Source organism: Microcebus murinus, chromosome 5 (assembly GCF_040939455.1).
Source record: "Microcebus murinus isolate Inina chromosome 5, M.murinus_Inina_mat1.0, whole genome shotgun sequence".
NCBI lineage: Eukaryota > Metazoa > Chordata > Mammalia > Primates > Cheirogaleidae > Microcebus > Microcebus murinus.
Window position 1 is genome coordinate 77,053,196 of NC_134108.1, and position 14,556 is coordinate 77,067,751.

The 14,556-nt window shown below is 39.1% G+C and overlaps 1 protein-coding gene across 2 annotated transcripts in view; it reads left to right on the forward strand.

Moving 5' to 3' along the window:
* FILIP1 (filamin A interacting protein 1) overlaps positions 1 to 14,556 on the forward strand; it is a 207,663-nt gene that overhangs the window by 101,832 nt on the left and 91,275 nt on the right. For both annotated transcript variants that reach the window (XM_076003180.1, XM_012743151.3), the window contains exon 2: positions 7,515 to 7,796. In XM_076003180.1, the coding sequence (XP_075859295.1) occupies positions 7,515 to 7,796 (282 nt within the window). The remainder of the gene's footprint in view (positions 1 to 7,514; positions 7,797 to 14,556) is intronic.

Sequence of the window (14,556 nt, forward strand, 5' to 3'; positions counted from 1 at the left end):
AAGGCAGCTGCAGCAGACATTATGATAAAAGAGTCAATCAATCTGGGTATTTTCATTAAAATATTGGTAAAAGAGGTCACCATATGTTATCATTCAAAGTTTAGAACTCAAATTGTACATTCTTTCAGACTCAGGCATGCTAATTTAAAAATATTTCTTGTTCCGTGGTAGTTTCCTGATCTAGTCTCTTGTCATTTTCTGTCTTTTTTTTTTTTTTCTGGAAACTTTTCTAGGTCTGTTGATAACATCCTTGAAGGATATTTCAACTTCATAAAATATTTCACCATGGTTGTAAGCTGGGGTAGAATAATATTTTTCTATTTTGCCACAGTTATAATATTTTCCTTGGCCTTTGATTACAGCATCACTGCACTGACTCCAAGAGCATCCCCTTCCCTGAATTCTAACATTTTCTGAAATTATTTAAAGAAATTTTTAATTTGTCTGGATAGATCTGTCCTAGTAAGATAAAAAATACTTTAAATGAGCAAAAACCTTAGTTATTTGAGAGGATTTGATGAGTGCAGATAACGAGAAGTGAAAAGAATCATTTAACATGGCTTCTTGCATAAATAGGATAAAGAGAACAAAAGCAAATTGTAAAGGAAGTTTAGGGCAAAACCTAGGAACATTTCTGAACAATATGTGCTATTAGAATAAATGACAACCTCATGAGAAGTGTTTGAACATTTCATGAGTTGGGATATTTATAAGCAGATTGAACCAAGTAAACAAGATGTACACACAGGAAATAATCTGGCATTGATAGAGAATAAACTAGTTGACTTAATTGGTCTTTTGCATCTTAAAATTCACTGATGACATAAAACTAGAACAGATGTTTTCTTTTGCCTTTACTTTTGGGTGCTTTGGGTATTGTCATTTAAGTCTAAAAGAAAGAAGCAGGACAGTTCTGTGGTAATGTTCTGGAAGCCCTACTTGTAGTAGGCCTTTTGCCAGGCCACACTATAAAATGTCAGCTTTTCTGTAATTATGTGCTTTCCTTTTTATTATGTATTATATTTTTTTCTTATGATTCTATAAAGTACTTTATTTATTTATTTTAGCATATTATGGGGGTACAAATGTTAAGGTTACATATATTGCCCATGCCTTCCTCCCCCTTCGAGTAAGAGCCTCAAGCATGTCCATCCCCCAAATGTTGCACATCTTACTTGTGGCTGTATATACCCATCCCCTTATAAAGTACTTTAAAAATAGAAATTAAATATATAAAATTGTTGTGGCATCTCATCCTATGTGCTAGGTAGGGTCTTAAAAATACACATAGATAAAACCAGGAACAGAGAGGAGTTGCATACTTGAGAAGCACAGGAAAGATGCCAAAACCTAATTTATGCAGAAAAGACATTTTCGTTGGTGGTGGGGATGGAGAATATTTTGACTAATGTTGAATCATAGCAGAAAAAGACAAATCTGAAAAGGGGCAAGAACAGGAGTGACAATACTAGGGAAAATTCAAGGTCAAGATTTGTAGGAGCTAAGGAAGCTTGGGGACTAGAATTGCTATAGACTATTGTTTCTTTTTTCTGTTTGAATGTTCTAGAAATATTTGTTAGTTCAGCATAAATGACTCAAAGTCTTTACATTTTCTGGTTCCTGTGGTATTATTCACCGAACAGTATGCTCTAGCATTGCCCAATATTGTATGTGGGAGGGGGAGGGAAGAGGAGAGATGACCATAGATAAAAGAGGAAGGTCTGGAATAACATTCGGTCTCTTCTCTTCTCTTCTCTTCTCTTCTCTTCTCTTCTCTTCTCTTCTCTTCTCTTCTCTTCTCTTCTCTTCTCTTCTCTTCTCTTCTCTCCTCTCCTCTCCTCTCCTCTCCTCTCCTCTCCTCTCCTCTCCTCTCCTCTCCTCTCCTCTCCTCTCCTCTCCTCTCCTCTCCTCTCCTCTCCTCTCCTCTCCTCTCCTCTCCTCTCCTCTCCTCTCCTCTCCTCCCCTCCCCTCCCCTCCCCTCCCCTCCCCTCCCCTCCCCTCCCCTCCCCTCCCCTCCCCTCCTCCCCTCCCCTCCCCTCCCCTCCCCTCCCCTCCCCTCCCCTCCCCTCCTCTCCCCTCCTCCCCTCCCCTCCCCTCCCCTCTCCTCCCCTCCTCTCCCCTCCTCCCCTCCCCTCCCCTTTCCTCCCCTCTCCTCCCCTCCCCTCCCCTCCCCTCCCCTCCCCTCCCCTCCCCTCCCCTTCTCTTTTTTTCTTGAGACAGAGTCTCGCTTTGTTGCCCAGGCTAGAGTGAGTGCCATGGTGTCAGCCTAGCTCATAGCAACCTCAAACTCCTGGGCTCAAGAGATCCTCCTGCCTCAGCCTCCCGAGGAGCTGAGACTACAGGCATGTGCCACCATGCCTGGCTAATTTTTTCTATATATATTAGTTGGCCAGTTAATTTCTTTCTATTTATGGTAGAGACGGGGTCTTGCTCTTGCTCAGGCTGGTTTTGAACTCCTGACCTCGAACAATCCACCCGCCTCAGCCTCCCAGAGTGCTAGGACTACAGGCGTGAGCCACCATGCCCGGCTGATTTTTTCTATATATATCAGTTGGCCAATTAATTTCTTTCTATTTATGGTAGAGACGGGGTCTCGCTCTTGCTCAGGTTGGTTTTGAACTCCTGACCTCGAACAATCCACCCGCCTCAGCCTCCCAGAGTGCTAGGATTACAGGAGCGAGCCACCGCGCCAGGCCTGGGTCTTTCTTTTCTTCACACTGTAGTCAGCAAATTCAACACAAGTATTACTGACTGACTATTAAAAAAGAAAAGCAAGTATATTCATGTTAAGATAATTTGATTATTAAAAAGAAGAATCTGTGCCCCAAATAACAGTGATTGAAAAAAAAGGTTATAAAACCTGATATGCTCTTCAGCTTATTTATACCTTTTTCTGGGGGAGAGCTTTCTTCAAAGCTGTACACTGGGATGAAGCAAAGGCATTCTTGGCTTCTTTCAGAAAGTCTGTTTTCTACATGTCTTAAACTTGCAGCCATGCAATCAACTATTAAGAAGCCTACGGAGATCCAGATGCCTTTTTTGTTACCTGCCTGCTACCCCTGTAACCACAATAGACAGGATTTGGCCAACTCCGAGTAAATGTTTACTATTGTTCAGCTCTGGGGCTTTTAACACAATAAGTTTGTAATTGTTCCTGTTCAGACTTGGCATCCTGTTTTTATAACCTGTACCCTTAATAATTGACCAGGTTGCTTCTCAGGAAGATTTTTTGAGTGATTCATCATTTTACCAGTTCTGCAGGAGGTTAACGATTTCAGAAAAAGTATTATTGCTTAGTAACATAGTTTAAATTGCTATGTGAAGCAGGAGCGTCTATGCAAGAGTGTCTATGCAGGAAAACATATGCATGAATTTCTCAAATTCCGTAGTGTGGAATGAGAAAACATTATTTTAGCACTTGCAACTTTTTCTTGATCCTCTGATTTATGAGGTATCCCCCACCCCATTCCATTTTGCTTGTGTTTAGGAACTTAGAGGAAAGTTGTACAGTGAGTAGATATTTAGAGTCAGACCTGGGTTCAAATCCTAGTTCTTCTATTCACCAGGAGTAGCTGTGTGATCCAGGAAAGGATATTTAATCTCTTTAAACCTCAGTGGCCTCATCTATAAATCTGAGAATAATATCACCTACTTTACAGGGGTCATGTGAATATTCAATGAGATAATGTATGTAAAATGCTTACTACAATGTATAACACTTAAGAAACATTAAGTGAGAGCTATTAAAGAGTACGAATGTTACCAATTGTGATACATGGAAGTCCATTATTGTTTGGACCTTTTCTTCCTGCAAAATGGAATAAAGCAGTTCAAGGTAGAGATTATTGATGGTAGACTTAGTTGTGCTAATGAGAAATTATGTTTCTCTCCCTCATAGTTGCTAATTACTTCCTAAAACATTTCTTGACTAGTTTGCTATCACTGAGTACTTTGCATTCCCGAGAAATAGAACAGGTGCTGATGGTTGAATTTGTCGTGGTGATAAAGATAGAAGACCCTATTTGGCTTTTCAAGAAAGAACAAAAATCTATGTGCTCATGCCAAAGGAAAAGTAATGAAATTTCAGTGTCACAAAGGAAAAATATTTGCTAAAACAGAATTAGCATCATGGGTCTACCACATGAGATTTTTCCATCAGCCAAAGGGAATTAATGTGGAAGGCAACAGGAAACTCAAGCTTTCAACTTGATTAATGATATAAAATAATGAGATAACTCTAAAATGTGTGGAGTTTTTTTTTCTGTAAAAATACTATAACACTATAATAAAATTTATTTAAAAACATTAACTGCAGGTTCCCTACCACTCCATACCACATGTGAATTCCTTTTATCTGAAATAATTTTTCTATAAGATCTTAAGGATCTTTGAGATGATGCATCAAATATTGATTTGACTTCAACTTGAATCATGAGTTAATAGAGATCCCAGATAATAGTTCCAAAAGCACAGAAGTGAGGGGGTGATGTTTTAAACTTAATCATACACAGCCTGAATCTTATACAGTATTTGTATCTGACTATATCGTGTATTTGTGCCTATTTTAGAAAGAACTTAACATATAGAAAGTTGGTACTATAATAAAAAGACTCCACTTTCTGTATGTTTGCAAATACAATTATGATTGAGTAAATGCATGTAACATATAGTTAGCTATTGCATTTGTCCTTTCTTAGGAATGTCCTAATGCTATGGATGCAATAAAACAGCAGTCCCCAATCTTTTTGGCACTGGGGACTATTTTCATGAAAGACAACTTTTCCATGGCCAGGGGTGAGGTGGGGAAAAGTGGGGAGGCAGAGCTCAGGCAGTGTTGCAAATAATGGGGAGCAGCTGTAAACACAGATGAAGTTTCACTTGTTCCTGGCCGCTGACCTCCTACTGTCCAGCCTGGTTCCTAACAGGCCATGGACCAGTATCCGCTCATGGCCTAGGGGTTAGAGACCACGGCTATAAAAGATTCAGAAGATTCAGGGAGATAAGGCACAAATATACGATATAGTCAGATACAAATACTGTATAAGATTCAGGCTGTGTATGATTAAGCTTAAAACATCACCCCCTCACTTCTGTGCTTTTGGAACTATTATCTGGGATCTCTATTAACTCATGATTCAAATTGAAGTCAAATCAATATTTGATGCATCATCTCAAAGATCCTTAAGATCTTATAGAAAAATTATTTCAGATAAAAGGAATTCGCATGTGGTACGGAGTGGTAGGGAATCACGATTCAATTTGAGAAGCCCATATGTCCTAGTTGTGATGTGTAACAGGTCATGAGTTAAATTTGAAACTCTTTATGCATCATCTCTCCTTTTTTTTTGACTTGGGATTTAAGTCAGCCCATTCTGCCCACAAATAAGCTGTGAGACAGTCGGTCTGCTCTAAAGTGCTCTGGCTTCTGTTACAAAGAAACATCTATTTGTTTATCATGGAAGCAGAGAAGATGCTCTAAAGTTGAGAATGAATCACTGAATGAACCAGAAAACAGGGTGCCAGGGTCAAGGACCACGTCTTGGGTTTATATTGTTCAAAGTTAGGGTGCTGTATAGAAAGTTTGCTCTCACATAAAAGGGTCCCTTTGGTTGTGAGAGTTCAGTTCAAAAAAGGAACGTGAGTATAGATTTCAAGATTCACTGAAGAACTGAATATTTACTATCTGAAAGGAAACGTCATACTGTGTTTATTTTTTTGTTATAAACCTAATGTTTTGGGTTTTTTTAAACTTTACTTACTTTCTTAATTATGGTTAGGTTCATAAAAGAAATTTACTTTCAGACAACAAAATCCCTGTATTTTGTCTGAAATGAACAATGAAAATCTTGTTGCTTAGCTGTTTAGGGAAAGGGCTATGATTTAATAATACTGTGGGTTTTAAATAGGGCCATGAGCTAAACTACAATATTAATGATTTAGGCAAATTTTGTAGTACAGCCTGCAGGATATTTGAGTTCTTTTCAGAGCCATTTCAGTCCTAGCTTTTGAGTTCAGTATGTTTGTTTGTAACATACCTGTCGGTTGAGTTCTTTTGTTCAGAGACTGCAGGAGAATTTGTAAGGCATTCATCATGGAATGACTCAAATGTGCTTCCCATGGGGCAAGTTAGTTTCTTAGCTGCTGTTTTGGCTTTTTTCTCTATTTTACCTCAAAATATTGTTTTAAATTTTGATTCTGAAATTGGTCTATTTTCTCCCAATTCTTTGTGCTCTTATTATTGGAAATGACTGACATAAAAAGGCTTCATTTTGAAAAAAAAAGCTATGGAAAAATAGAATTCCACATCACTAAAAATTATACCATCCTCTTCTTCTCTTTGCTTTTCCCTTTTCCTCTTTCCATTCAAGCCCCCTCCGCCCTAGGTGGATGTTTCTGCACATTGTGACATCCCACTGGTTCCTGGCAGGGTTTGAGGTTTGGATTTTCTGATAAATAAACTTTATGTTTTAGAACAATTTTAGACTCACAGGATTATTGCAAAGATAATACAGGTGGTTCACATATGCCCCCCCCCCAGTATCCTTTATAATTAACATCTTACATTAATATAGTACCTTTGTTATAATTAATGAACCAATATTGATATATTATTGTTGACTAAAATCCATGGTTTATTCGGATTTCTTAAGTTTTTCCTTACTGTCCTTTTTTTGTCCCATGATCCCATCCAGGATACCACAGTACATTTAGTGGTCATGTATCCTTAGGCTCTTCTTGGTATGGCTGTTTTTCGATTTTTTCTTGTTGTTTTTTTTTTTTTTTTCTTTTTGAGACAGGGTCTCACTCTGTTGCCCAGGCTAGAGTGAGTGCCATGGCGTCAGCCTAGCTCACAGCAGCCTCAAATTCCTGGGCTCCAGCGATCCTTCTGCCTCAGCCTCCCTGGTAGCTGGGACTACAGGCACGTGCCACTGTGCCCGGCTAATTTTTTTTCTATTTTTAGTTGTTTGGCTAATTTCTTTCTATTTTTAGTAGAGATGGGGTCTCACTCTTGCTCACGCTGGTTTCGAACTCTTGAGCACAAGCAATCCTCCTGCCTTGACCTTCCAGAGTGCTAGGATTACAAGCATGAGCCACTGCTCCAGGCCAGATTTTCCTTGACACTTTTAAGGATTACTGGTTAGAAATTTTGTAAAATGTCTCTCAATTTGGATCTGTCTGGCATCTCATTATTAGATTAGAGTACAGTGTTTTGGGGAGAAAGACCACAAGAGTGAAGTGCCATTCTCATCACATTGCATCAAAGATACATATCATCAACATGACTGAGCAATGTTGATGTTTGTCTTGATCATTTTACTTGAGGTGTCTGTCAGGTTAAAATCATGTTGTTATTTTTCTTCTGAAGACCATCAGAAGGGTTTCCTGAGGACTTTAATGATGTATACATTTGGGTTTTTTTTTATGTTGTAAAGCTGCTATAAGTTTCTAAGTATTTGGACAAAAATAATTTCAGTGGCAGTAAATAACATCTTATCTTTTTTCATGTGTTGTAGGTGGGAATGAGATCCCGAAATCAAGGTAGTGAAAGTTCAGCTAATGGGCATATCTCCTGCCCCAAGTCCTCCATCATCAGCAATGCCGGTGATAAAAGTCTCTCAGAAGATGCAAAAAAGAAGAACAAATCAAGTAGGAAGGAGGATGATGTCATGGCCTCAGGAACTGTCAAACGACACCTAAAAACATCTGGAGGCAGTGAACGAAAGACTAAGAAATCCCTGGAGTTATCCAAAGAAGACCTCATCCAGCTACTCAGTATAATGGAAGGGGAGTTGCAGGTAGAGTCAAACTTTCTCAACTATTGCGTCTCTTGTTCCTAAACTATAAAATAAGAGACTATAAATCTATCTCCCTCTCTGGATTGTGAACTTCAGGGGAAAGGAGATATGTCTTCCTTGTGCATTTCTGAATTCTTAGTGCCTGGCACAAGTTTGCACTACATAAATATTTGCTGAACGAGTGGTAAACAAAAAGGTGCTGATTCAAACTTTAAGCTTCTCTAGAAGCAGAAAATTTCTTCGTAATATGATTTTGATAATAATTTAATACAGGTCCCTGCATTGAGCAGATAATCAGTTATCTAATTTCAATATTGACTGTGGTTGAAAAATGTAGAAAAGTAATGACTATTGGACTAGAGTGTTAAGGTCAATTGTTACTTTTATATTTTTCCAGAAGGTAGAGTAAAAGAGGGATAGAGTGGTATTGGGAAAGAGAGAGGGAGGGAGGGATAGAGAAAGAAGGCTTTGTTGAAACTAGCCTTACTGCCCAGTCTTTTCTCATTTTTTGGAAACATTCAGCCTCAATTTTCTACAAGGTCACAGGAGTGAGATGTACACAAATAAGCAGAACATTGCTTTGTGAAGAACCTAATAGTTTCCCAAGCATTTTCAAGTTTACTATCTCATATGATCACAATAAAAGTATAGGTATCATTATCTGTATTTTATAAATGGAGAAACTGAGGCCAGAAGGGTTAAATGGTTTGTTCAGATCCCATCTCAGGCCTCCTGATTCTTGGTCCAGTGCTTTTTCCTCTGCCCATTCCAACCACGAGCCTGGTTATTCCCATTAAGTCTATGTTTTTAGGGAGCCAGGAGTCAGTTGGGTTCTGAGTTTTTGAGCCCTGAACAAGTATATTTCTGGAAGTAGGGGAAAAATAATTTTTGTTTTGAGAAGAGGATAACTTAAGAGTGGCAGTGTTTTTTGTTTTGTTTTTGTTAGGTTCTTAGTTTGTATGAACCTCTAAGGGAATACCAACAATTGGATGAAATAAAACCTTTGTTGATGTACTTGTGCTGTTAGCATCAGAGAGGTAATTTGCAACCTATCCTAAACTAGGGTGGGCCACTCTGTTCCTGTTCTCTTCTGTGTGTGCCTACAGATAAGGAAACCCCTGGGGTAAAGAGAAACATAAAACACACAAAACTCAAGTTTAAGAAAACAAACAAACATGATTGAGCTTACCATTTGCAGACTGAGAAAAATCGCATTTGCATTTCACAGCAAAAGATGAAATTTTCCAGAGCGCCACCATTACTAAAAATAGCTTTACCACTCCCAGAAATGTAGTTAGAATTTTGCCTGTTAACCTTTATTACGTAAGGAGCCAGAATGACTCCAACTTTTTAAGCTGCCCCCAGCTGACAGCTATTGGTCTGAGTGAAAGGTACAACTGTTGCCTTAGAAACCTTCACAAAGCAACATCATGAGCTCACTTCTCATAGCCATGGTGGATGTTGTGAAGCCAGGGGCTCTTGCAGACTCAAATTTCTGTAGAAGGCTGTTGTACCATGGTGGACTCTGGAAGGTATTTAAGATTCATGTGGCTTTTATGTTCATAGTGTTGCCAGATATAGTTTCAGGTCCTAGCTACGCAAAATATAAACTCCACACCTGAGACATCAAAGAAAGTAGCCAGAATTTCCAGCTTCAAAGAAATGCATTTTGCTTTCCATTAATCTTTATGAATGCAAGATAACCTACTTTATACAACGGATGTATTCTTGAGCAGCTATAAATAAGTAAAAAGTGTAAGACATTATTTGAGTGGGAGGTGGTGAAGAGAAAGAGAAATGAAGACCTGGCACATTAAGGAATTCCATGATGAATTCATTTGCAAAGCAAATACTCTGTCCCATATATATGCACACACTTGTAAACATAAAGTTTACATTTTAGATGTGTTTAAAATGAGAGTGTTCCTATATTTAGAGCTGTATATATAAGTTGTTGTAGTAGATGCTTGTCCTCTATTAGCATTGTCATAGATTTGGAAGGTGGGTGTTGTAGCTGAGAGTGGGAGGCAGTTAACATTAGCAAATGTTAGTGGGCTGGTGAAAATATGACAGCTATGTGCTAGGTTTCCTAGACTAGAGACAAGAAAAAAAAAATCTATCTGAAGGGCTGGTGCTGGAGGGAGAGGCAGGAATATGCTTTGTGAGATAAGTTACCCTCATACATGTCATCTGGCTTGAGATACATTGACATAAATGGAACATTTGGTGAGTTGTCTCCCAGACAACTCCCAGAACTCAAAGGCCACTTATTGTTCTCCCTTTATGCGGTGGCTGTAAGTGACTCAAATGCCCTTAATCTGGAGATGACATTCCAAGACTACAAAATATTGGAATTGTTAGGTGCCTTTGAGGTGTCTTAGCTACCTTACCTCCTTTATGTTATAAATGTGAAACTGACACACAGTTTATGTGACTTGCCTGTGGTCACATGACAATTTAGTTAGAGTTGCTTTAGATCCAAATTCCCTGTGTCTCAGTCCAACGTCTTTCCTATTACATCACTTGCATTCTGAGGATGTTCAAGGGTGGTTGGGCTCCAGGACTTTTGTATGTATTCTCTTGGCCTCCAGAATGCCTTTCGAATAGACTCGCATTATAAACTCATGAGCCAAAGCCATTTTGTGAAAAAGATGAGACATTTTAGGTAAGAGAAATTGAAGAAAGTTTCTTTCACATCAGGGAGACTGAGTGGGACCTGAGCCTTGAAGTTTGGTGCAGCTTACATAGTGAGAAAAATGGGGGAAGGCAGGGATGCTACATGGCCATGTGGGCTGGGCACTATACAACTCTGGGGGCTTCATGTTCACTACTCGATAGGTGGTACAGCCTTGGGGGTACTGCACCTACAGGCCAAAAAGAGTAGAGTGATACACATAGAAAAGGTCTCATAACATTGGGGAGATAAGAGTAAGATCAAGTCTGCCTGTAGGTGGTATATCTTGGAAGTGACTTGGGGAAAAAAGGAGGAGATGGAGGCTCTTTGAGGCTTTTCATGCCAATTTTTCCTTTCTCAGATTGCCTTTTGATAGCTCTCATTCTCTCCAAATCCATATCCAGCCTTTTGAACACTGTAGACAATTCTGTGCATATTCTGGTACACCAGTGTCCTGCCATCTTTGGAGTCTGTTGAGTGATCTATGGGAATTTGTTGAGTCAATATTATAAACAGCATTTATCGTTGGCATTGGTTCTTTGCAAAATTTGCAAATTTGCTGTTTTGTTTGCCAATCTAGGCATCCTGTGATCTCTTGGAGTGTTTCTTTAATGGACATACATTAAAAATGGAGTTGCCACTCCTAGAGATTTTTGCATTTTAAAGTGTCTTGTCTAGAACCAGCAATGTCACGAACCTTATCTTGGAGAGGGACATCCAGATTTTTCAAGCCATACCTCGGTACAATGACTGGCTGGTGTTGCCTGCACAGAAGTAGTGGAGATGGTTTCTATTATCACACTTCTGTCATTGACTGCTTCCAATAACAAGTACTTTCTAATAAATTGGAACATTTTTACTCTCTGGGTGAAAAACTGGTTACATATTTCCCAGACTAAACTGAAAGTAATGAAATAGTACACCCGGACCATCACTTGGGCACCATGATTAATTTCTCCTTGTATTTGTCCAAAAATAGCACTTTAAAAAAGCCAGTCATCTTGGCTGTATTAAAAACAGCAAAAGTTCAAAAGAAATGCTACTCAAATCAAAAAGCCATAACACAAAAGACTTGGCAAAAGGGTATTCTTGTAAAATGATTCAAGAACAAGACACAAATTAACTCTTTTTCTTTTTCTTTTTTTTTTGAGACAGAGTCTCACTCTGCCTGGGCTAGAGTGCCCTGGCATCAGCTTAGCTCACAGCAACCTCAAACTCCTGGGCTCAAGCAATCCTTCTGCCTCAGCCTCCCAAGAAGCTGGGACCATAGGCATGCACCACCATGCCCGGCTAATTTTTTCTATATATTTTTAGTTGGCCAATTAATTTCTTTCTACTTTTTTTTTTAGTAGAGATGGGGTCTCCTTCTTGCTCAGGCTGGTCTTGAACTCCTGACCTTGAGGAATCGATCCACCCGTCTCAGCCTCCCAGAGTGCTAGGATTACAGGCGTGAGCCACCGTGCCCGGCCCAGCTCTTTTTGTTTATGTAAAAAAAATTAAGTCATTTAATATAGTAAATTCCTTTGATATATTCACTTGAACACATTTTAGAAAAAAACAACCTCAAATTTGGTTTCAAAATTTCTTCCTTTGTGGTTATAGTTAGTCTCTTCTACCTGTACATAGGAGGCACAGGGAAAACTAGATAATGCAAGTAGGTAATGCACCACCATTCCATTTGGTTCTCATGTTCTCCACACTACATCAAAGACTGAGTCACTGACAGTCTGAGAAATGTCTTCATCCTTGGTGACTGGCAGAAGAAAATGTTGTTTCAAAGATAATTTATAATATGAAGTAGATAATATGCCTTTGGATTGTTAACCTCTTACCCCATAAACACATTTTTTGGAGGTTCCTAGGCATTTTCTTTAATGTTATTCACTGGTTTTTCTTTCCCTTCCACCACCTACTATATAGGTAAGCCTTCTATCTACGCTTCTTTTTCACCAAGAGAATTCATTCATTCTTACAGCTTTAATTAATTAATAATTAATTAGTTCAAAATTGATTGATTTTGCAATATTTAAGAAACATTGTTATGCAAGAGGTATGAGGAATGCAATGATAAATAATACATATGCTAAAATTTGATGAGCCCCTACTATGTGCCAAGTGTAGTTTTAGGCACTAGGTATTACTTACAGTCAAAATGAAACAACTTATGACCTGGTAGGGTAGATGAGAACATACAGGAATGAGTATTCTATAGGGTAAATGCAACACAAATTACACAAATACAAAAGGAGGAAAGATTATGAATATCTTGTAAGATGAGTGAAAGCTTACCTAAAAATTTGGAACTTCAAGAATGGGATAGGATAGTACCTAGAGGGAAACTCAGGTCAACTGAGGGTTTTTAATGGTGTAAGAGACCTGTGTTTATGGGTTAAGAGGTTACAAGATAAGAAAGGAGCAGGGTCAAGGATATAGGAAGGAGGAAAGATTTTTTGATGACAGAGTCTTAGAGGAGGCAGGAAGAAGAGAATCAAAGGTTTGGTTTTGGGGACTGACCTTGGTTTTGACCTTGAAAAGCGGGGAGGCCCTTCATCTTCTGTGACAGAGGGAAGGAGGAATAATAGGTAGGGATGGGGCTAACATTTGTATGCAGTTGAGGGAGATCACTTTAAAGCCTCCGATTTTTCATCAAGGAAAAGACAAAGTTATGTTCTGCTGAAAGTGAGCAGTGGTCCTGAGGATGATTATGTCTGTGCTGAATCGTTACTGAAGGGAATGTTAGAGGAACATGATCGTGGACAAATACGAGCACTGATGAGTAGAATTTAGGATTCAGCAGCAAGAGGGAACATTCATTTGCAGTGGCACCAGTCTGTTTAGAAGCCTGGATGTAAAGGGGGAGACATATTTTATAGCACTGGATCTAGGGTTGCATTGTCCAAGTATGTGCAGCAAAAGGACAGAGGCACAAGCAAGGAAAGTGTGTCAGTGAGACAAAGCCCAGCAAAGAAGAGCTATTGAGAGGAGTGACCAGGTGAATGAGAGGATAGACAACAGAGGGCTGGAAAGAGTGGAATTTGGGCTATTGCATTTCAGATTTCTGTGTGGCATGGTTTTAACTAATGTAAGTTCTTGGGTGCAGTTCTGGGAGTAGAAGTGAAGGCAGCTAGAATTAATGAGGTCAAGAAATGGCGAAGTTAGGCCATTGGCCGAATCTTCCATTAAATGTTGAAATCTCCTAGGATGATGACAGGATTTGGAATGTAGAGCAAGTCTGTCTCATTTAACAAATGTGACAGTTGGGGACAAGAAGATCAGCAGATAACTGCTGCCAGACTATGTTTTCTAAAGCTTTTCCCTGATCATGTCATTCCATTGTTTAGGAATTTACAAGAGGTCCCTAGACCTTATCAGGTTGAAATCTAAATTCTTAGACTGGTCGGCAAAATCTCACCCTTAGCTATGAGACCTCATCTTTTAATGTTCCTTAACATGACCATTCCTGTCCGATCAGGCAATCTCTCCATTCTTCCCCAGCCCTGACACATTCACACTCACGCATACAAACTCAAATGCTATCACCATCCCAGTGGTTTTCTTCTTCTTCTTCTGTTTCTTTATATTTCTTCCACCTTGAGGATACTTACCTGACAGACACTGGAGCTCTCTAGGAAACTCAGGGCATGTGTTTGTCCTGGTCCTGTCCCACACGTCCCTCCTATACCAGTCAGTATTTCTTTAGGGACCACTGAAGGCTCCCCTCCTTTGTGAAGTTTTGTCTAACTTTTTACTCCCAAACACTTACCTCTCTCCTGCCTGAAATCCTACATTATTTTGAATTGTGAACCATAGCTCCTCATATATATACATTCCCTAAGTATTTCATGTACTTATATCTTGTTGCCCAGAACAATTTCCTGAGAGAAGCTACGGCTTCTTCTTCTTCTTCCATATGCCTTATAGTACCTAAAAAAGGACTAGGCGTAACATTGGTAGTCAATTGGTAACTGATGATTAATCTCAGAATGTCCTAATATTGGTACCTCCTATGAGGCAGTCATAAAATTAATTTTTTAATGTCTGCAAAACACTTCAAACTAAAGTAAAAATAACATATAATATTATTGA